Source organism: Cucumis sativus, chromosome 7 (assembly GCF_000004075.3).
Source record: "Cucumis sativus cultivar 9930 chromosome 7, Cucumber_9930_V3, whole genome shotgun sequence".
NCBI lineage: Eukaryota > Viridiplantae > Streptophyta > Magnoliopsida > Cucurbitales > Cucurbitaceae > Cucumis > Cucumis sativus.
The window spans coordinates 22,412,409-22,435,915 of record NC_026661.2 but is presented as its reverse complement, the minus strand read 5'-3'; the positions used below and the strand labels follow the sequence as shown (position 1 = coordinate 22,435,915).

Sequence of the window (23,507 nt, the reverse complement as noted above, 5' to 3'; positions counted from 1 at the left end):
GAAAAAATTCAACATTCCTCAAAATGAGACTATTCATTAGTTAGATGTGAATTTGTCGAACTTTTGTATATTGGTCAAAATTTGGTCACTTTTTGTAGGTCGTAGCATTGGTCATCTTTTGAACGTTTTGGGTGTCACTTTAGTTCACCACCAACAAGCACCAACTGTCATTATTGGCTCATTTTTTGTGCCATAGCCCTTGCTAGAGATGCAATCTTGCGTTTAATGATTATTGCACTAAAAGGGTGTAGGACCAAAACAAATAAAAGAAACCGTTGGAAGACTAGTTTTGGTGCAAAAAATAAAAATTAAGTCTGGGCTTCATTAGTCAATTTCTTTGTGGACATACATCAACATTCCTAGGATTGAGACCACTTATTCGTTAGATGTGAATTTTCAGAACTTTTTTATACGGGCCAAAATTGGGTCATTTACGGTAGGCTACAATGTTGGAAATTTTTTGGATGTTTTGATTGTCAACTTAGTCCATCATCAAGGAGGACTAGTCACGACCTTTGGCTCATTTTTCTGTGCCATAAACCTTGGCAAAGATGTGACCCAACACTTATCAACCTATGATCATTAAACTAAAGGGGTGCAACACCAAAACAAATAAAAGAAAATGTTGAAAGACTAGTTTTGTCTGACAAAAATAAAAAAAAAGAGTCTTGGGTTTCATTGATAATTTTTTTTTAGAAAAAACTTTAAAAATCCTCCAAGAGACCACTTACTAGTTAGATGTGAATTTCAATGACTTTTTTATATGGCCAAAATTGGATCATTTTTCTTAGGCTATAGCATCGACAATTTTTCAGACATTTTTGGTGCCACCTTAGTCCACTACCAAGGAGCACCAATCGCGATCCTTGGCTTGCTTTTTGTGTCGTAGACCTTGGCAGAGATGTGATCTCACATTTATCAGCCATTGATCATTAAACTAATGGGGTGCATGACCAAAACGTGTAAAAGAAATCGTTGGAAGACAAGTTTTGGTGCCAAAAATAAAAATTAAGTATGGAGCTTCACTGGTCAATCCTTAGTCTATACAACAAAAACATAAGAATGCATTATTAACCCTTAGTCTATACATCTAAAGGTTATATATATATATATATAGAAATTAGACACCCTATAAACCTTTACATACTCTTTGAATGTATTTCTCTAGTAAACTTCCTTAACATATTAAGAAAGTCATGTTAAAGATCTGTATGGAGTATTAGACATGACAAATTACATTGAACAGTTGAAAGAATACATAATGATGAATCGCATACCAATTACCAACAGTAAAATAAAATTTAAAAAATCAAAACAATAAGCAATGAAACAGTAACCAACAAAACCAAACGACAGGAAATAGGCTAATTAATTAAGAGGATGAGAGATCAGTAACATTTCGACAATGGCAGCCATGGGGAAGAACACCACCGGCGCAGTGACCGGAAGAGGAGCTCCATCATTGGTGAACGAGGGCGAAGGAGCATCGTCGGCAGTAGATTGCGGTGGGGAGGCAACGATTAGATCATGCGGCAACATGACTCGGACGAGGAGGCGTTGGCCGTTTCTGCAGTGATCGGAAAAGCCACTGATGAAGTAAAAAGCCCCTGCCCTGTTTAGCTTTATAACGCCTTTCCCGTTATTGAAACCCAAAATTGGGTCACTTGAATTGCAGTGATAATAATCCCATTTTTCAACCATTAGAACTGAATCATTCTTGTATTCAAAAGCTACAAAAATTCCAAAAAGAAAAAGTTAAATGACAGTTTCAATCGCTATACTTTCATGATAAGCATGGTAAAGAAGTTGGTAAAAAGAAAAGAACAAATTACAGAGCAAATTTGAGGAATTGATGGTAATGTAATCGGTAAAACTTACAGAGAGAATCTCCAATTTGAAATCGGTTGATGGAGGCCCAATAAACGTAGAATTCAGAGTCGTTGGTCGGAGGAAGTTGCCAACCAATTTCGTCGCCGACTTTGAACTGAAAAGCGGTGGCAGCCACCATTACTGCAGTTGAAATTACCAGCATATAAGCAGAGAATGGTGGGGTGTATGTTGTCTTCATTCCAATTGAAGGAGTTTATAAATCGGGTGTTGATTTTAGTGAGAAGTTTCTATGGAATTTGGAAATGGCGGAGTGTATTCCATTTATTTATTTACGATGGAAAAGTTAGTTGAGTACTTTTTTTTCTTTTTGCCATCTTCGGAGAGTGGGCGGGTGGTTTCGAACTTCAATCTTTAAACAGGGAAACGTGGGCAGTTAATTTTGGTGAAAAATCAGTTAGTTTCGGACTTTGGAGAATGGCGGGTAATCACATTGCAGCCCTTTTGGGTTGGGCCTTGGCCCATAAAATGCCACACTAACAGCTCAGAACGTCATCCCTTTCGTGTGTTTTGGGAGACAGTGGTAAAGGAAAACCGGGGAAAATAGCAAATTCCGGAGTTCGTTACATAAATAGCAAAAAAAAAATAAAAAAAAACCAGAATAATAGTGTGTGTGTGTATATATATATATATATATATATAGCACAACAACAAAATAACTGCATACATGACATAAAAAATAGTAAAAGATTAAAATACCCACGTCAAACCATCGCAATAGTAACTTTTATGATCAATGATAGCCACTTAAGGGTAGAGTAACTCTCAATTTGTGAAATATCGTATAAATTGCTATCCGTAATGGTTTTCAATTTGAGAAATATGAGAATGTGTTTATGTTCACGACTTCGGTGTATATATAGGGTCCGTTTGGTAACGTTTATGTTCTTCGTTTCTTGTTCCTTGTTCCATGTTTTTGGTTTATTGTTCCTTCTGTTTTTAGAACAAGGAACATGAATGTGTTTAATAACTGTTTCTATTTCTTGAAAGAAAAAAAACAGAAACAGAAAATGGGTTGGATAACTCTTTCTTGTTTCTTGATTTTCTTTGAGATTTATTTTTTATTTTATTCACATTAAATTCAATTAAACATCAAATAAAAATATATGTCTTCCATTAAATGTAAAAAAATAAAATTATCAAACCTAGATAGGAAGGTCTTCTTGTTATCTTATGGAGAGCGAGATGAATATTGAGATCTGAAGAAGAGAGCCGACGAAAGGAAGACAAAAAACTCACGACGAAGAGAAGGACCGAAACCCACGACAAAGAGCAAGACAAAAATTCACGCCTAAAACACAAATCTAACAAAAACCCACAACGAAAACACAATTCACGCAAGAAGGAAGAGGAAGGTGTCGTGTAGAAGAAGACCATGAGAGGCGAAGAGGAAGACAACAAAGACGATGAGAGGAAGAGGAAGAGGATGGTTATTTAGAAAAGACGATGGAGATAAGAGGAAGAAAAAGGAAACCACGTGGAGAGTGATTGTTTGGGGAAGAACCTGAAAATAAGAGGAAAAAAAAGAAATTCACGAAAGAAAAATAAAAAATGAAAATGAAATAGAACAAAAATGAAAAGGAAACCAATAAAAAGAATTAAGAAAAAAGAAAAGTAAATCAATAAAAAAATTGAGAAAAATAAAAAGTAAACCAATAGAAATAATTGAGAAAAAAAACAATATAAATAATTGAGAAACGTGAACAGGAGAAAGTATTTTTTTTCCAATAATTCCTTATAAAATGAGAAACATTTCTACTTTTTTTTAGAACGAGAAACAAGTAACGTTGCCAAACACCTCTACTTCATAAAAAATGAAAACAAGAAACAGGAAACGGAAACCTTACCAAAGAGGTTCATAGTTACCGTATTTACTCTCATTATATAAAAAAAAATTACCATATATAATTGTATTTATTGCCATATATAATTGTATTTATTGCCATAATTGTATTTCAAAGATACGACGATACAAAATCCAAAAACTATATAGATAGGGAGTGAAAGTTGTATGTGATAGTTTTCTATTTCTATCACTTAAATTTCATCAATAAATGAGTTTTGATACTTTGGTTGTGGTTCTTGGTTTGTTGTTTTTGTTCAATAAATGAGTTTTGATAGAAATTAAAAAGAATAGAAGTCTTTTTTTGTTTGTCACAAAGCAAAGCGATAGACAAAGATAAATGTTTATCTTTATCTATCCGTGATAATTTGAGATAGAGTTCTCTCTTTGTCAATCTAGATAGACGCCTATCTCTATCTATCTATCTGTAATACTTTGAGATAGAGTTCTATCTTTGTCTTTCTAGATAGACGTTTATCAATGTCTATCCGTTGATTGTCAAAATAAACTTCTATATCCTTCCATCACAAAAATATTATTGGCTCTTCAAATTAAAGATTGATAAAAAAAAAATAAAAGCTTTTGTTTAATGATAATTTTTATCAATCATACGCAACTCGAGTCTCCTTACAACAGTCACTAAATTTTCAAAACTAAGGATCTTTCATTTTCAATTGCATAACGAAGCAATCCTGTAAAATAACATGATGTCACCCAATAATATGACCTTCCCCGAAAATGGATTTGCCTCTCGGTGACATGATGTTGCACATGTATGAACCCAAGTTGGATGATGTTGCGCATGTATGAACCCGAGTTGGTAGGAACGCAAGGCCTCATTTTATCCTGCAGTTTGAATGATTGGCTTGCAAATATGCTTTTCAAAAAATTTCAGCTATGTACAGTTTGAATCATGGCTTTGATTCTGATCACGCTTCTGCTAGTTTTAGACGAGGAACGATGTTCATAGATTGGAGTTCCTGCATAGAAAAACACTTTGGTGAGATTGCAAACATTCATACAAGAACAGACGGCTTTTTATATATATAAAAAAAACTAGTATCACTAACATGTCATTCTCCATCTTTGATCAATTTTCATGAACCATATGAGAAACATTGATAGCACATTTTGTCCTTATTTGGTTTGAGTTGGTATGAGCAATGATGTCAGAAATATAAAAGGAGGGCATGCAAACGGACACATTTTTCTTCTTGTCAAAACTCAAGATATTATCTTTTTTCTTCTTTTGGTAAGAAACACATTTTATTTATGTATGATTTTTTTAAAAAAAAAAGACCAAAGCTCAAGGCAATGGAGTTACACGATAGTTTTCCAAATGGTCAAAAGGGAAGAAAGGGTTACACGATAGTTTTCCAAATGGTCAAAAGGGAAGAAAGGGTGTATGATTCAAAGAAAGTACATTTACACCAACTCATAGCATGATAGATAATTAGATCAAAATGGCTATCAAAATAGCTAAAAACCCTTTGACAGAATGGATTGAGGCTTCTTAGAAAAAACTGTACAGTAAGAACTTTGACCATAAATAAATATCCTGGATTTTAGGATGTTTAAAGACACAAATATTCCTTTTCCATCAACGGTAAATCACGTGGTCTAGTTTTTGGCATCAAGAAGCATCAGGCAAGGTTCCTTTTATCTCCCTTCCTGTTTCTTTTAGTTGGTGAGGTCTTGGGAGCTCTCCTTCTGAAGCTTAACGAAAATGGTCTTTATGAGGATTTTGGTGGTGAGAAAAGAGGAGGTTCACGTCCCTCTCCTCCAATACACCGATGACACTCTGCTCTTTTGCAAATATGATGAGGATATGTTGTTTAAATTAAATGATACTTCAACATTGATCCAATGGTGCTCAGGGCAGAAAATTAACAGGGAAAAACCAGCCTTTAGTGGAGTTAACTTGAGTGATGATGAGCTCAACTATATGGACGGAAAACTAGGAAGGCCGAGAAGCTTCCTTTTACATACCTTGGTCTACCTTTGGGAGGTTATCCGAGGAAAGAAATTGTGTTCATAAAAAAAATGGATAGATGGAGGAAGTTTAATCTTTCAAGAGGGGGAGCAAACACTATGTATATCGGTTCCAGCAAACTAACCAACTTACATGTCTCTCTATGTAATGCCGGTGAGGGTGGTCTCCCATTGGAGTGGATATTGAGAAAAAAAAATTTGGGAAGACCGCTCGGGTAGCAAAATCAACCAAATGGTAAAATGGGATAGAGTATCCTGCCAACAGCTCGATGGTGGCCTTAGTTTGGGAGGGCTAAGCAACAAAAATACTGTATTGCTAGCTAAATGGGGATGGAGATTCATGAAGGAAGAGTCTTTATGGCGCCAATTTGTCAGAAGCATTCACGGTAAAGAGCTTTTCAAATGGCATACTATTGGTGATTATGGGAATAGCCAGAAAAGTCCTTAGGTATTTCTAGAGTATGGAGAAAGGTGAAATTTTTGTCCACCTTCAAGCTTGGAAATGGCAATCGAATTACTTTTTGGAATGATGGGTGGACAGATGATATCCCTCTTTGATCTCGTTTTCAAAAGCTGTTTAGGAACACTTTGCTGCCTAATGGATCATGGCTGCACATTCAGACCATAACACCCTATCTTGGTCTATAATTTTTAGAAGATTCCTTAAAGAAGATGAAATTTCAGATTTTCAGCAACTGCTTCATATCCTTTTGCTAAGGCAGGTGGTAGATTCTATGGATACAAGGATTTGGTCTCTACAACCATCTGCCAAGTTTTCAGTCAAATCCCTTGTGAATCACTTTTCAGCATCTTCTCCAGTGACTAGAGAAACCTACAAAGCCTTGTGGAAATTCAACAGCCCTACAAGAGTCAAAATCTTTGTTTGGATTATGCTATTCGGTTTACTAAACTGGTCTTTGGTCATGAAAAGGAAGCTCCCAACGGTTGTCTTCTGCCCTCTGTATGCCCTCTTTGCCTCCTTGATGAAGAAAATTTGCAGCAGCTGTTCTTCTCCTGTCCATGTTCAGCTAACTGATGGGGCAGTCTTCTCTCTTTATTTGAAGTAAGCGGTGTTTGATGGAAGATTCAGCTCAAACGTGATACAGATTAGACTGGGCCCTCTTATGAAAAAGGGCTAATGGCTACTTTAGACTAACTTGTTCAAATCACTGCTTGCAGAAATTTGGTGCGAACGGACTATATTCCATGATAAGTTCATGGGCCAATGGACATTGTAGAAAGAAACACAACCGTTTGGTGCACTTTAAACAAGAAGTTTAGTGCCTACTCTATTCAAGATTTGTGCTCAAATTGGTTGGCTCTTACATGCTAAGATATCTGGATTTTTGGGTATCTATCCTATGTATGGACATGATGAGGACGCTAAGGGGGTGTCGACCTAGTTGATATGTTTGAGTGTGTCCCCTTTGTTCTCTTGGTATATATCTTTTGAGTTTGTTTTGAAATAATAAAGAGATTATCTCCTTTTCAAAAAAAAAAAAAAACTGCCAAAAGCCTAAATAATTGACCAGAAAATACATGTGCAGGCATGATATTGAGATACAAAGAAGCAATATATATATATATATATATATATATAGAAAAACTATCTACCTGAATTAAGAGCTTGCATGCATATGGAAGCTTCATAGTGGAGATATTATCTCCATTTTTACACGATGAACAGATTCCCGTTTTTAGCTTGTGATTGTAATATCCCAACAAGCCACAAACTCTGCAGACCTGAGCGAACAAGCAGGGAGCAACATCAACAATATGGAAGTATAAACAATTATCATTTTTGGCTAAATTATAAAAAAGTCATTGAACTTTATTTGAGGTTTAAATACTCTTCAACTTTCAAAAGTTTAAAAAATACTGTTAGATTTAGTGGGCTTGGCCCAATGAAAGATTTGACATAATATTTTTCTTTCTTTTTATTCCTCACCGTAGTTTATTTATTCCCCCGTTGTATCATTTGTTAATATAAGAAAATAATAAGACAGATTTGCATCATGGTTTTTCGATCTAAACTGGGTTTCCACATAAAATTTGTGTTTTTCTTGTCTCTATTTTCAATATGGTATCAGAGCCTGATATTGATCAAACCCTAGACAACACAACTCATGATGGAAACCAAACAAAATAGACAGCCGCTAGTATTGGCATCTATGTTGTCGATGCTTGAATCAGCAGTGCCATGGATGAATGGTTATGCCGCCTTCGGACAACATCGGCCAATGTGATTTCGTCGTTTTTTCCGTCATCCACGCTGCTCACACGCCAACCCATCCAGTTCAAACCATGCCGGCCAACCTATCTGTGCCACCCTTGTCTTCATCCGTGACTTGTATTGTCCCCCACATGATGCTCCATTTGCTGCCACCTAATTCTTGCTGGCCATCACCGCTTCTGGTGTCAAATCTGTATGCCCTGCCACCCACTGACTTTAGCTATCATCCCGATGTTAGGAATCCTCAAATTCACTCAACATTTGAGGTTGGTGAATCTTCGGCACATTCCAACCTTAACATGCTAGCTTCCGCTTTTTCTTCGGGTATAGCTCACCAGCAATTGGAAGGGATTCGACAACAAATTGCCACAATTGAGGCTACCTTAGGGGTGACATCCAATACTCCTAGTTAGGAGAAATACCTCGTCCTCCACCGGGAAACCCACAGGAACGGTATTGGAAGGGAGAAGACTCTCTTCTTTGATCTACAATGATCAATAGTATGGAGCACAAATCGGCAAACCGTTACTGTACACTGCAACTCCTAAGGATATTTGGGAAACAGCCCAGAAACTATATTCCAAACGTCTGAATGCCTCACGTCTATATACACTACGGAAACAAGTTCATGAATGCAAGCAAGGAACCATGGATGTCACATCCTTTTTTAACAAGCAATCCTAGTGATGATTTAACAAGCAAGAAACCATGGATGTCACATCTCTTATCTGGCAGGAAATGAACCTATGTAGAGAACTAGTCTAAAGCAATTCCAGTGATGGTTTGCAATACTCTAGAATTGAAGAGATCGAAAAGATTTATGACTTTCTTGTTGGTCTTAATCCTAAGTTTGATGTAGTTCAAGGGCATATACTAGGCCAAAGATCGATTCCCTCCCTAATGGAAGTCTATTATGAAATCCGCCTCAAGGAGGATCGTACAAGTGCTATGAGTATTTCGACAACTCCTACTATTGACTCCGCTGCTTTTATTGCGAGGTCCTCTACTAGTGGCAGTGACAAGCACAATGGAAAACCAGTTCCTGTCTGTGAGCATTGCAAAAAACAATGGTATAAGATAGAGCAGTGCTGGAAGTTATATGGTCGTCCCCCAGGAGGTAAGAAACGCTCTCCCGACGACAAATAGAACATAGGGCAAGCATATGTGAGTGAGTCTGTTGGACCCTCTCAACCATTGATCCACATGGAAACTAAACTGATCCCAATCCCGCTACTTTATGTGTCACTGTCCAATCAGATATGTCTCAGTCCTTTGGTCTTATTAGTGGTGTTGGGAAGGACCCCTGGATTCTGGATTCTGGATTTTGGATTCTGACACCATAAATCATTTGACTAGTCCCGCTAAACATTTTGTTTCTTATATTCCATGTGTCGGTAATGAAACAATTAGAATTGCAGATGGTTGCTTAGACCTAATTGCTAGGAAGGGGAAGATTTCTCCCTGTACAGGGCTCTCCTTACATAATGTTTTGCATGTGCCCAAAATTTCTTGTAATTTGCGATCTATAAGCAAGATTACTCATGAGTTAAACAGTAAAGCAATATTCTTACTTGATTATGTCTCTTTTTCAAACTTAGGCTTGGGGAAGATGATTGGCACTGTCCAGCACAGTATGTGACTCTACCTCCTAGTAACATTTCTAAATGATGACACCTCTTCTAGTAACATTTCTTTCTATTTTAATACTACTGAACAAGATTGTATGTTGTGGCATTTTTGTTTAGGCCACACTAATGTTCAATATATGAAACATTTATTTCCTCATCTTTTCTCTAAACTTGATGTGTCTACCTTATCTTGTGATGTATGTATTTGGGCTAAACAACATTGGGTTTCTTTTCCTTCACAAGGATACAAACCAACCCACCCTTCCACACTTGTTCACAGTGATGTTTGGGGATCATCCAAGACAACCTCATTTGAGAAACGGTGGTTCATAACCTTTATTGATGATCATACACATCTTACCTGGGTCTTTCTAGTCTCTGACAAATCTGAGGACCACCTTTGTTTTCGAGGACTTTTATCATACCGTAGAAATGCAGTTCAATGCAAAGATTGTCATTTTACGAAGTGACAATGGTCGTGAGTTCCAAAGCCACACCCTCAATGAGTTTTTGTCCTCCTAAGGCATCGTCCAACAAAGTTTCTATGCCTACACCCCCAACAAAATGGGGTGGCCGAGTGCAAAAACCGTCACCTGTTGGAAGTCGCTCGTTCTCTTATGTTGTCTACTTCCCTTCCTTCCTATCTCTAGGACGATGTTTTCACTGCAACTCATCTTATCAACCAAATGCCTTCTCATGTCCTACATCTCCAGATCTACTTAGAGTGTTTTAAAGAGTTGTATCCCTCTACCCGCCTCATTTCTGATGTTCCTCTTCGGGTATTCGGGTGCACAACCATGTTCATAACCATATTCCTAACCCAACTAAGTTTACCCCTTGGTACTAGGTTCAAAACAAAGCAATTTATTAGTAACTTTGTTTCTTACAATAATGTATCTCCTTAGTTCAGAGTCTTCACAGCCAGCCTTGATTCTACTATGATACCAAAAAATATCCACATTGCCTAAGAATGTCCTGAGTGGAAAAATGTTGTCATGAAAGATGAGAGTCCTTGAGAAGAACAAGACTTGGGAGATTTGCATTCTACCTAAAGGACATAAAATTGTGGGATGCAAATGAGTGTTGACTCTCAAATACAAGGCGAGGTTAGGTGCAAAAGGGTTTAATTAAACCTATGGTGTTGGTTATTTAGAAACTTTTTCACCAGTTGTTAAATTGAATACAGTTAGAGTCTTGCTATCGGTTACTGTGAACAAAAAGTGGCCTCTTTATCAGCTGGATATTAAGAATGCGTTCCTGAATGGGAACCTAGAGGAAGTCTACATGAGCTAGTTGATAAAGTTCCAGTTGATAAAGAACAATATCAACACCTTGTGGGTAAGTTGATTTACTTGTCCCATACTCGACTAGATATTTCCTTTGCTGTGAGTGTTGTGAGCCAATTATGTTGGCTCCCTATAAGGAACACATGGAGGCTGTAAACAGAATTATGAGATACCTAAAAACGACTCCTAGTAAAGGATTGATGGTCAGAAAGACAGACAAGAAAACTATTGAAGCTTATGTTGATTTAGATTGGCCAGGGTATGTTGACAGAAAATCTACCTCTTGCTATTGTATCTTTGCATAGGGCAATCTTGTAACTTGGAGGATTAAGAAGCAAGAGGTCGTGGCTAGAAGCAATGCAAAGGCTGAGTACAAAGCTATGAGTTTGGGGATATGTGAGAAAATTTGGTTCCAAAAAGTTTTGTCTAATCTTCATCAGAGTTGTGAGATACCAATGAAATTATTTTGTGATAGCAAGGCAGCCATTAGCATCACCAATAATCCAATTCAATATGATAGAATTAAACATGTTAGATTTAGTGGGATTGGCCCAAGGGAAGATTTGACTCTCCCCCTAGTATTCTTTTTTTTTTTTTCTACCTCATTGTAGTCTACTTATTTCTCCCCTTGTATCATTTGCTAATAATAAGAAAATAATAAGAATGATTTTCAACGTGGTATTTCTCCCTGAACTAGGGTTTTTGTGTAAAACTTATACTTGTTCTTCGTCTTTATTTCAATAAATACAATTAAACTTTAAAAGATAGTTCACATAAACCCTTACCGTTATTGTTTTATGGAAATCGTTAATATTTTGTTAAAAGGATGTCCAACTTTCAAAAGTTCAAAAATACCCTTAAACTTAAAAAAAGTTCAAACTTACTGTTAATATGTGAACAAAAATCGTTAACACCTCATAGCAAAAATACCTCATGTAAGTCTTTTCTTTTATGTATTGAGTCTTTATCCTATATAAGAAAGCTATCAATCTTACAGTTATTCATTGGAATGCAAAATATTTTATTCCATCCAAATCTAGAGGCTCTACTTCATTCGTTGTAACAATAATTTAGAGGTATGCAACTAGGGATGATGGCACAAATACAAACAAGGCAAAGTACCTGAACTTCAAAAGGATCGCTTGAGATCATTAAGCGTTCATAAATCAGCATGCTAGCACCATAAGCAATTAAACAATCACGTTCCATTTCTCCTACTCGCAGTCCTGGGAAATAGAGAGCTATCTAAACACAGCAGTTCTTACAATGAGAAGACGCTGAAACTAGTACTTAAAAGATACCAAACCTCCATTCCTAGCTCTTCCTTCGGTTGGTTGTCTAGTTAACATGACTCGTGGACCACTACCTCGAGCATGCATTTTGTCCAAGACCTATTTATCATGAAACAATAGACAAGCAAAACAAATATCTCATATGTAATTTATAACATGGTTGAAAACTGGAATCAATAGATCAGAACATAAACTTACCATGTGTTTTAACTTTTGGTAGTAAATTGGTCCCATAAATATATATGCTTGTAATGGGCAACCTGTGATACCTGGAGAATGAAATAATATATCAGGTTCTAAAAGGCAAAGCACCAAATTTTGTCTCTCCAAAGATTAATAGTCTGGGAAATTTTCTTTCCGCATCTCAATTATTTAGCATGCGGAGTGTATTGACAACAGTTGGTTTGCTTGACCTAAATCTTTGGTTTTCTAGAGGTCATGTATTAGTCTGAAAATTAAGCACAGATTCCAAAAGTGTTACTGTCTAAATTTGTTTGAAACATAGCTATAACTAAGTTCAAATTTTCGCTGTGTATAAAAATTGTGTTAAATATTTAAAAACAGGACCAAATGACCATTTCAAAAAGTACATAGAACAAATGGATAGTTTTCTAAAAAAAGAAAAGTTCAAAACAGTTCTCTATGTTTCAATATATACTTTTCAACTTTTGACGTCTCAATGTCGTTAGAATGGAAGCAACAAAATGCTTTACAGCCCACAGAAAAAAATCAAACAAGAAATAGGACATTAAACTCCACGGGGAAGATAAGAACCTGAGTAAAGAAAGTCCTTCCCGTTGTAACTGAAGCCCCTCTTGATAAGAGTCTCGCTGAAAAGAAGAGGAAAATAATCCTCTTAGAAAACCATAGAAGACAGTGTTAGTGAATGTAAAGGGAGCACCTTTATACCTTATAGCATCAACTTTATCTGCATGACCACTTGGCTCTCCAAATGCACTACCATAGTGAAACCTACCACATGAAACCCCAGCTTTTCCACCTAAAAGTTCAATCATCTTCCCCACTGTCATTCGACTGCAGCAACCGATCAATAACAATTAGCACAAGTAGCATAAATCAAATCATAAATCAAATCATAAATTAAATCATAAATCAAATCAAAACTCAAAATGATAAAAAGAAAAGTGCATAAATAATGATAACGAATACCACGTCTACAACCATCTAGACTATCACAGACAGATTGTGATATTTTGCTATATTCGTAAATATTTTTAAAAGTTTTGTCATTTAAAATAATTTTCCTGTAAAAAATGTTTAAAAATTAATCATTTTATTAGAAAAAATATTATTTGAGTCTAACTTAATTTTAAATATTCAATTTTGTAGTTAATATCCGCATTAGTTTTAAAAAGATATCTAACAGTACCTATTAGATACAAAGTTTAATATAACATTTAGAAGTTTATGTGCAATATTTTTATCCTTGTATAAATTCGTACCCCCACGACATCAAGTTCTGGACCTGCCAAGGTCTATTGCATTAAGGAGAAAAGAAATTAACAAGCAAGCAAGTATCACCTCGGGAATCCATGAGGATTCATAATTAGATCTGGACAAATTCCACGTTCTGAAAATGGGAAATCTTCTTGCTGCACAATTGTGCCACACACACCTTTTTGTCCATGTCTGCTACTGAACTTGTCACCAAGCTGAGAAAAAACATTCAAATTCATGCATGAGAAGAAATTTCCATGAATGAGATATTGGTACTCAAGGTTATCCTCTACATAAATAATGCCCACCTCTGGTCTACGGGTTTGACGAATCAAGAATTTGATACATAAACAGTCATTCTTATCTGTGGAAAGAGCCACCCTATCAACCACTGTTGGTTCTCCTTCAGAACCTTTAAATATTTGTCTGCAAGGTCTATATGCACTGATAACACCAAAAAAAGAGAAAAACAAAAAACAAAAAAAGAAGTGAGTGTAAGAACAAATAACATCAGTGGGACCGGTCAAAAACATCTTTGGACTGCAACTTACTTATCTGGTATTCCTGGTAAGGGCGATCCTTTCGTTATGATGGGGGATTGTTTGTTGACATAAATGTCATTTGGTCTAATTATCTCACCTGGTGCAGCAAGCCCATCATCATCTAATATCTACAGAAATCAAAGAACGGGTAAACATTTAAGTCTTACGATGTAATTTCTTTTTTCTTTTTAAAGAAAACAAGCGTCTCTATTAATATAAAGTCTCAAAAAACAAGAAAATTATACAATGAGAAAAATAGAGAAGCCAAAAGGGGGGGGAGGGAAATAGATCAAGAGGCACACCCGGACATTTTAACTAGATTAACACCATATAGCACAATCATCATATCCCAAAGAACATCCAAAGACCATATAAACTACAAATAAATCAGTACAAAATAGCCAAAATAGGCAAATACAAAGCTGAAGAAAAACAATACAAGAGATGAAACTTCTGATAATAGAGACAAAAAAACACAATTTGACATGGAGGGAGAAAAACCACGATATTGATGATCTTATTATTTTCTATTAATTCATAGAGGTACAAAGGGGAAAAACATTTTTAGGCAACAAGAGCCTAATTAGAAGAATAAAAAATTAGACCAAATTAAATCTTAACTACCCATGGGCTTTCATCATGAACTAAGCCCATTATTTCTAACCCTCCCCCTCAAGTTGGGACATAAATGACATAAAGACCCAACTTGCTAACACACAAATCAAAATTTTGTCAGAGGAGTTGCTTTGTAAGGACATCAACAATCTGTTGGCTCGAGGGTATGGTGCGGATTGCTCTAAGGGTGGCCCCAAAGTGACCGCCAGCACCCTCTGAATCTAATGGAGGAGTTCTTCCGCGACGACGAGAGCAGCTCCTGTTTCTGTCTGGGTTTCACCTATACCAATGTCTAGGGTTTCGTCGTTACTCGCTTTGATACCGTATTGAAAGCAATAAACCAACGAAAACACCAAATTACGTGGAAACCCGAGTATTGGGAGAAAACCCACTATTTTTTTCTTATTATTTTCTGATAAATAAAAAAGATACAAGAGGGGGAAATAAATAGAATAATACAATGAGATAAAAAAGAACAGATATTTAGGGCAAATCTCCTAGGAGCCAAGCCCACTAACTTTAACAGGGTGCTTACTATTACATCTCATATGGTCAAACAATGAATGACCAGAAATAGTTGAATGGAAACAGTAACTGTTCAAAGAAGCATACACAATAAACCATATAATTCCAGTAAAAGAAGCTATGAATATGTGTAGTTGTTACCTGCATATTTCCTGTAAAATCTTCATTTCTATTTGGCCTTACTATCCTGTCAGCAGTGTTGTTTTCATACTTCTGGTTGACAGAAGAATATCTGCACATTGTAGGAACATAAGTGGTTATAAAGAACATTCTTCTTGTTGCAATCTAACCCATTCATGACATAGTCCAAAACAAAATAGGTAGCAAATAGATTTAACATGCAGCAAATATAATTTAAGCTCCCCAAAGTAATGTTTCATACTTCTTAAAAACAATGCAACGACCAAAACCACGATCAAGTGATGATTTATTCATGACAATTGCATCCTCTATATCATAGCCACTGTAACTCATGACGGCAACGGTTGCATTCTGGCCTGCTCCGAGCTTGTCATATCCGACCTGAGAGCAAAGTAATCAATTGTGGATCCGTAATGTATGAAGCTCAAAAGTATACATCATACCAACCAGCTCAATTGTCTTGGTTGTTAATAAGGGTCTCTGGGGATACACCAGCAAGTAAAGTAATGTGTCCATCCGTCTTAACTGCAAGATACAACAAGATTATCAGAGCTACTTAAGAAAACATATTGCTTAACGTGGACCTTTCAAGCAACATAAACCTTATAAATTCTAGAAAATGAAAAGAACTGTGATGCTGTTTTCTAGTTTAAGTGTTTCATTATTTTGGCTTGTTGTAACTTTTAATTACTGTTTTGTAACTTTTGATATGTTTTCCAAACAAACCATGTGTGGCTTTTGGTTCTTTAGTCTTAGGATGTTTCCAGGACAGGTAAGTATATAGCCTATCCTTTGAAAATGATCAGATTTAGAGGTATTTCCATTCAGAGTTTCTTTCCAAATATCGTACACATCAAGTTAATATCAGGGCAAGATCTTCGGACCTTGATGGCAGGGAATATCATGGAAAATACCAGCCTGGTTAAGAGCGATGATACCCAAGCTGTTCCACCAGAAGAATTTTTTTTCCAAAACCGTGACTTTGGAATAAATTAACCAAAACAAAAAAAAACTCTTTAGCAGAAGTTTAATACCACCTTCAAGTTTTTTTTAAATAGAGACAAACTTCTTTATTAATAATAAAAACAAGAGGATTATACAATGAACATAATAAAGAAGCCAAGAGAGCAATAAGCAAGAGGGATCAGAAGGTACACCCGGACACCTGAACCAGGTTGACACCCCTTAGCACCAAAACATCATATTCCAATTAAAACAAGAATAAAAATTAAGCCAAATACAAAGAAACAAAGTCCAACTTAATACGGAGGGATGAGACAGAGAAATAAAGGAAGAAAATGGAAACAAAACAGTACAGAGACTGAGCCTAAATCAAAACAGCTACTGTGTGAACAAAAACAAAGATGAAAACGTATGCTATGCTCAAAAGAAGGCCTGCCAAAGTGGGGGAAAACGAAGTTCTAAAATATACAGGCAAAGTCACCCGAACAAAACTAGGGCTAGGGGACTGATTGAGAGAGAAAGGCTGCCCAATTGAGACAAATATTTTGAGTTGAGTAATTCACAAACTCCTAGTTTAGAGAGAACCAAGCTGCCGCGTTGTGTTCTGTGGATTTTAAATCAATTATAATCATGCTAGACATTTTAATGTTTTTTACCTAGTTTAAAACCACAACCAGTTCATAGGATCGGTGGTTATTTCTACTCTTCACTGTAAATATCAAGTAATTTCAAGAGAATTAGGTTTGAACAAACCTAGTGTACTACCCTACCACTCGAGCAGAAAAAAAAATCACTTTCACGAAGGAATTTAGTAGCACAAAGAATGTACTACCCTACCACTCGAGCAGAAAAAAAAAAAAAAAAAAAAAGAGCTGAAGCTTGCAATCAATAATCCAAAAAAAGATACTTGCCTGATTGTATGCAATATTTCCCATCGCTTGCTTTCCCATAGCGCACTATGAATAAGAATAAAGTTAATTAAAGACACTTAAATAATTAATGGGTAGGGAGAAAAACATGGAGGTTTAAAAAACAAACCTGATACGTGTTTCTAGGTGACTGGTTATGATGAGGATAAGGAATTAGTCCAGCTACAACACCTAAAATGGTAAAGGGCTCTATCTCGATATGGGTTGTTTCAGGTGTAGCTTCTCCTTCATATAAAGCAATCTGAAAAAGTATGCACTCAATATACTTTTATTGATCAAATAACATATTGAAACCAAAGAACATCAGACAATTCAGTTGAGTATACCAAAGCATTATTCTCCTCATTCACATCAAGATATTCAATTAAACCATCCCGTAAAAAATCATCGAATGTACGGACTCCATCCTGAGGAAAAATAAAAAAAAAAGGAAAAGTCGACAAAAAATACTTTCATTTCCAGTCTGAAGGTAAAAATTGATGCAAAAAAGAGGAACTTAAAGCAACGGTGACTAGATGCACATACCGATAACTCTTTCATATGGTATTCTTTAATCCTAGATACACCTTTGTCAGCGATGACAAGTGGACGGCAAACTCGTCCCCCATCAGAAGCAATGTATACACAGTGCTGATGCAAGTTAGTCAAACAGGCTTAATCGTCCGCAAAGGTAATAAATAAAAGGAAAATGGGATTGATATTTAAAATGAAGGACATCACAAGCCTAGTCAAGTGAGAATATGATCTCGTGAAATTAGTGTCTCAACTAGATGTAAACATAAATATGTAAGAATATCTCCACTGCAAAAAATGCAACCTTTTCAGCTTCTTCACAAGAAATATTATCAAACATTTTTAAATACAAGAAAATTTCAAAACAATATGACAGATACATTGAGTATAATATCCATGCTCAGGGTTTAAGGCATTTAAAATGAAAGACAATTGCTTGAGTTCCTCCAGAAGAATGGATTAAAGTGACTGCAATAATGCATGTATAAATTAAAACTTTATGCTAAAAATGACAGCATACGGTTATCCTATACGTAGGCATTGTAACATAAGAACAAACCTAGTGTAGCTGGCACATTGAGCATAGGGGAACACGGGCAGAAAAGAAACTCACCTGTTTCTCATTCACAAAAACACTGACAAACTCGCCAATTTTTCCAGCTCTCCTCAGCATTCTCATACCAGTAGCAAAATACTAGATAGAAGCAGACAATGTGTGAACAAGATGAAAATTTTAATCAACAAACAAGTTACACGTAACTTTACAACATACATATAGCATGTAAGCTTTTTTATTTTTATAAAAAACATATATATTCAAGAGAACAAAAAAAAAGAATAGTCTAAGGACAAGGGACGAGAGGGCCCTCCCAGAGAAGAACTAGATATAAGAGCCTTCCAATTATTGAAAATCATAGAAAGGTTATAATTACAAGAGTATGTAAGTAATAGAAAAAATAAAAAAAATAAAAAAACAAGGAAATGTCTCCACCTGTGGCCTCCGATGCTTGCCAAGAATCCGTCCATTAAAAATAACAAGAAAGGAATTTGGTGTATGTAGCTCTTCTGCAGAAAGAAGCTCCAAGTCTTCAACCCCCAAACAGTAGCACTATTGATACAAAAATTTACAGTTCAAAATTAATATCAAATATTGAGACATTGTTGCAAACTTGAACGTACAAAAAGGCATTGATCACTCAACGTTTTAATATCATATTTGCAGGTGTATGCAAAGACAAAAATGTTCAACTGACTGATTCTGGAATAGGTATGCTATCAACTTCTTTTTGGCCACCTAGCCTGAGAATTTTCAGCATGAACCTTTTATTTCCATTTTTTATTGGAAATTTATGTTCTACCTTGTTTTTCATCGTAAATCCATTAAGTAGTTGATTGGCAATATCAAACTAAATTCAATAAAATTATATAAACAAATAAAAGAAAGACATGTGACAGTTCACACAGGGGAAGACATGCTGTAAAAAGGAGAGCCTAAATGAGAAAGTTGTGTTCGATGAGTAATACCAAAGATATTAATGGGCCTTCTTCTTGATCAGTTGTTACATGAGTCATCAAAGCCAAGTTTTTTACGAGTCCACAAGCCTCACCTTCTGGAGTATCACATGGGCAAAGCATACCCCACTACAGCAACAAATTTCACAAATAAATAAGAAATATTCTGTACATAGGCCCTATAAGGTAAAAGTTATCCAAATAGAGTCGAGAGACATCAAGAACAATAGCTTTAAAAAACTTAAGTTAATGGGTGAAGAACGATCAGATGATATAATATTTACTTTATCTTCATCCAAAAGCTTTAGCCGACAGGTGAAGATAAATTTAACATTAAAACTCACCCATATATGTGGGCTTCAAATATGTAGAAGACCCATCAATGTGAAAATCAATTTTAAGTGAGAAGAAAATAGTATTACATGAATTTAAACACAAGACCTTCTCGAACATCTGCTCTACTAACTGACCCAAAAGCCTAAATTGATGGGTGAAGGCAAATGTAATATTATATCATCTAACAATAACAATTATTAAGATAAAACTATGCATGATGTTCACTGATTATCCTTACCTGACTAGGTTGTAAGGCTCTTGGTCCACTGACTTTCCTGGACTTCTCAAACTGAGGAGAGACTCTAGTCACATGGCCCATGGTAGAAATAAAAGATAACCTAGCAAGAACCTATTGACAAGAGGACTGCATCAAACAGGGCTAAAAAAAGATTACAGTGGCTAGATAAATCACCAAGAAAAGATTAAGAAGTGAGCATCCCCATATAATTCTTAGTATAAAATAAATTATTGCAAAAAAGGCAACCAGTACAAGTTCTATGGGGGAAAAAATGTAAAGAACGGATGTGAAAGTTGGGAAGTCTATTTGCCACGCCCCGCACGCGTTTTAGACCTCGCTATGTGGCACGCTAAGTCACTTGAGTAGCCTTGACGCCTCAAGATGAAACACCAGAACACTCAATTTAATTCCTTGAATTTTGGCTTTATCGACTAGTTCAAATTTAACTCCTTCGGTTACTAAGCGATCAGAATAGTACAACGCAGCAGAAAAACAACAAATAACCCCTTTATTAACTTAATATCATGCGTTCTACAATACAATGTACATGCTTCCTTAAATACATGAATTATAACAATAAGCTTAAAACGCTTTGCTCAGCTTCAACGCGTGGTAACTCATCTTCCTTCACACTACTTGGCCTTAATGCTTGGTGACCAGGGGGAGGCAAAATTTAAAACATAAGTGAAAACTTAGTGAGTGATAGTTTTTTCAAACCTTTTCGTGCATACAATATATGAAATCATTTTCATAAACGTGGCTTTCGTTGCCTGAACTCATAACACAGAAACACACATTAGTCTTGCATATTCATTTCTACCAAGAATCATGAACCATTCCCACACATAGGCTACTATGATGTTTTTTTCATCAACAGCATCCCTTGGAGAATTTCCTGCTTCACTTTTCTGTTTCGCAGGCCGCTAAGCTCAACACGCTCCTTTTACGCATTGGCCAGCTTCACTCCACCATGCAGTCCTTTCCTACACGGCTTCATTTCCTCCTTATGTGCACATAATAGCTAGCTTCATTGATAGGAGAAGATTAATGGTTTACAAACAAACTGTTAGGATACTAACAATAATTTAGACTGAAAGGACTGTATAAATGGCTTAAACAGAGGCGGTACTCTGGTTTACTTTATTTATATATAAAGCCAAATGATCCAGATTCACAAGATGAAAAGAAATAACAAGAAACAACAAGGAAAAATGCAGAAAAGATCATACCAGCCTCTTGGTTTTAAGAGACCCTGGTGGCTGCTGTAGCCCTACCTCCTAAAAGTTAAAAATACCCTAGCTACTCCAACCTAATAATCCTATTTATAGACTCACATATTCCTCAGCCCAGTGGGCCCTACCACTCAGAACGTCCTTCCAATCATTTCTCCATAATAATTCCCTGTGCAGTTACTTTTCTACCCTTCCTCCTATAAGTATGGATAATTGGGGGTCTTACACAAACATGGCTTACAACCATTAGACATAATACAAGCTTGCTCTGATGAAAAAGCGAAGAGAAGAAATCTTCGAGCAAACTTCGAAAAAGAAGAAGAAGAAGAGATGGAAAAATCTATAAATTTAACCATCCATGATGTCAGCAAAAAGACAATTGCCAATACTTTTAACAAGGTGAGTAATTTTTATTTGGGTCTTTCAAAACGGTCACTTATATAATTTTCTCGACTCTTAGAGATCAGATCATCCACAAACCATTCAAACTAAAATTTACTTGACTAAACATCCCAACAACTTGACCAATCTACACAATATGAGGCAAAAAGTGGATGCAATAAAACAACAACAATAATCCATTACTCAATTGTCATTTAGCTACATCCATTTTGATAGACCAAGAAATAACAATTCAATCGGATCAAAAAAGAGGAAAAGAAGAAAAAAGAAATCTAAAATATGGCTAGCAAAATTCAGCGTTATTCAATACGGTAAACACCAAATGAATTGAATGATAATAGAAACAGAAGAGATGAATGACCTGACTCATCCCCTTCCGATGCATCCTGAACCTTTTGACATCCCAGTTACCAGTTGAAAGAGTCCTTTCTAGCCCAAATGAAATAATGTTTGAATTCAGATGCTGCACAATACATGAATATATTTAATAAAATGACATAAGTAAATAGGAAACAAATGTTTTTCAATAAATCGTCGTATTCTTCCGGTCGACACTAAAAATTGCTACCACCCAACCTTCCCTTCGTAGATGTACATTTGATACCTTTTCTTCTACAATTTAACCAGAATTAATAAAAAATATACCTTACCCCTTTATTCTTCCACTAGATCAAAAATCATTATAGCTTCATGTCAAAAATAATTAAAAACCAAGACCCTCAAAACTTGGACACACCTCACATAGAAATTTGAAAGTAGATTCTAACCTGTGAGAAGTCAAACCGACTTGACCTACTGTGCTTTCCAAGGAGCTTATCAATCGTCTTCTTCACTTCACTAACCATTGTCTTGAATAAATCCTACAGAGCAATTAAGTAAACGCTTCAGTTCTTTTTATTCTTATTATTATTTATTAAACCACCAATTCACCCAAAAGCTTAAGCTAGTGGTTGAAGGTAAATTTAATTATATATCACCAACACTCCCCCTCACTTGTGGGCTTGAAATATTTGAAAAGCCCAACAAGTGGAAATTGATTTTAATTGGGAAACAAACTACAATGAAGGGGCTTGAACACAAAACCTCCCTGGACCACCTGTTCTGATACCATATTAAACCACCAATTCACCCAAAAGCTTAAGCTAGTGGTTGAAGGTAAATTTAATTATATATCACCAACATTATTATTATCGTTTTTGTTGATTTTTTTTTTCTGTAAGAACATAGTTAAATATTAAACACAAATTAAAAGTGTATCCGCAGGTAGGAGTAAACAGCACATACCTCAAAAAGTAAAGAGATTAACTGACCAGAGAGCTCCAAACGTTTGTTGCCCACATAATCCTATAACTTCAACAAGAAACAATCCTTTAAAAATCTATCCTATGTTGGACGCATTAAGCACATTAGATACATATATTTATGAACACTTAACAAAGAAATTAGAGATGTATCCTTGCCTTATTGTGTTTGTGTCTGTCCATATCTTTAACCATACTCTCCGCACTTTTTTATATCTCTCTTTATTCTTCTCTTTGAAAATTCTATTATTTCTTTCTACTCAAAATCAAATTTCAAACTAACCAAAAGATAGCTCTAGTTAATAGTAATTCATACACCATGGCGTTCCAAACATGTTTTGTAATAGTTTTGACAACGAACTACAACTTTTTATTAAGTAGATGTTTCATACCATATAAAAGGAGGACAAGAATGGTACATCCATGAAGACTAGATATGTGTTTTTTTTTTCTTTAAGAAAATGATAATAAAACATCCCTGTTAGGAAGTAGCAACTTTACCTTGTCATCCATAGCATCCTTACTCAAAATTGCATCCATCATCCGTCTCATCATAACTGCAACATATATGCATTTTGGATGGAAGTTATTCTTATACACCTGATCAGAGAACATAACTAAAGAACATGAGTCGTTAGA

The 23,507-nt window shown here is 35.7% G+C and overlaps 2 protein-coding genes across 2 annotated transcripts in view; both read right to left on the bottom strand.

Moving 5' to 3' along the window:
- Positions 1-1,159: 1,159 nt before the first annotated feature.
- On the bottom strand, positions 1,160-2,510 carry LOC101203317 (mavicyanin). Its single transcript, XM_004141733.3, has 2 exons — positions 1,879-2,510; positions 1,160-1,730 (listed from the first exon to the last, which is right to left on the bottom strand). Exons 1-2 carry the CDS (start codon positions 2,066-2,068, stop codon positions 1,369-1,371), a joined length of 552 nt encoding a protein of 183 aa, XP_004141781.2. The 5' UTR covers positions 2,069-2,510; the 3' UTR covers positions 1,160-1,368.
- Positions 2,511-4,268: 1,758 nt separating this feature from the next.
- The window catches only part of LOC101212145 (DNA-directed RNA polymerase III subunit 2), a 38,755-nt gene continuing 19,516 nt past the window's right edge, over positions 4,269-23,507 (bottom strand). Inside the window, exons 14-38 of the mRNA XM_004141607.3 lie at positions 23,370-23,468; positions 22,852-22,911; positions 22,335-22,427; positions 21,929-22,030; positions 19,934-20,044; positions 19,372-19,488; positions 18,839-18,955; positions 18,461-18,541; positions 17,860-17,964; positions 17,661-17,741; positions 17,444-17,575; positions 17,317-17,361; positions 15,890-15,967; positions 15,684-15,823; positions 15,443-15,533; positions 14,171-14,289; positions 13,928-14,063; positions 13,704-13,834; positions 13,071-13,196; positions 12,936-12,991; positions 12,360-12,430; positions 12,176-12,260; positions 11,992-12,095; positions 7,337-7,465; positions 4,269-4,710 (exon numbers count right to left, since the gene is read on the bottom strand). Of these exons, the coding sequence (XP_004141655.2) occupies positions 4,660-4,710; positions 7,337-7,465; positions 11,992-12,095; positions 12,176-12,260; positions 12,360-12,430; positions 12,936-12,991; positions 13,071-13,196; positions 13,704-13,834; positions 13,928-14,063; positions 14,171-14,289; positions 15,443-15,533; positions 15,684-15,823; positions 15,890-15,967; positions 17,317-17,361; positions 17,444-17,575; positions 17,661-17,741; positions 17,860-17,964; positions 18,461-18,541; positions 18,839-18,955; positions 19,372-19,488; positions 19,934-20,044; positions 21,929-22,030; positions 22,335-22,427; positions 22,852-22,911; positions 23,370-23,468 (2,460 nt within the window). The 3' untranslated portion in view covers positions 4,269-4,659. The remainder of the gene's footprint in view (positions 4,711-7,336; positions 7,466-11,991; positions 12,096-12,175; positions 12,261-12,359; positions 12,431-12,935; positions 12,992-13,070; positions 13,197-13,703; positions 13,835-13,927; positions 14,064-14,170; positions 14,290-15,442; positions 15,534-15,683; positions 15,824-15,889; positions 15,968-17,316; positions 17,362-17,443; positions 17,576-17,660; positions 17,742-17,859; positions 17,965-18,460; positions 18,542-18,838; positions 18,956-19,371; positions 19,489-19,933; positions 20,045-21,928; positions 22,031-22,334; positions 22,428-22,851; positions 22,912-23,369; positions 23,469-23,507) is intronic.

What these genes read in the sequence shown, in the direction of transcription:
- LOC101203317 (XM_004141733.3), bottom strand. Translation starts at nt 2,068, where the DNA reads ATGAAGACAACATACACCCCACCATTCTCTGCTTATATGCTGGTAATT. An exon ending in TCAAATTGGAGATTCTCTCT is followed by an intron (nt 1,731 to 1,878) that starts GTAAGTTTTACC and finishes GAATTTTTGTAG; the next exon opens with CTTTTGAATACAAGAATGAT.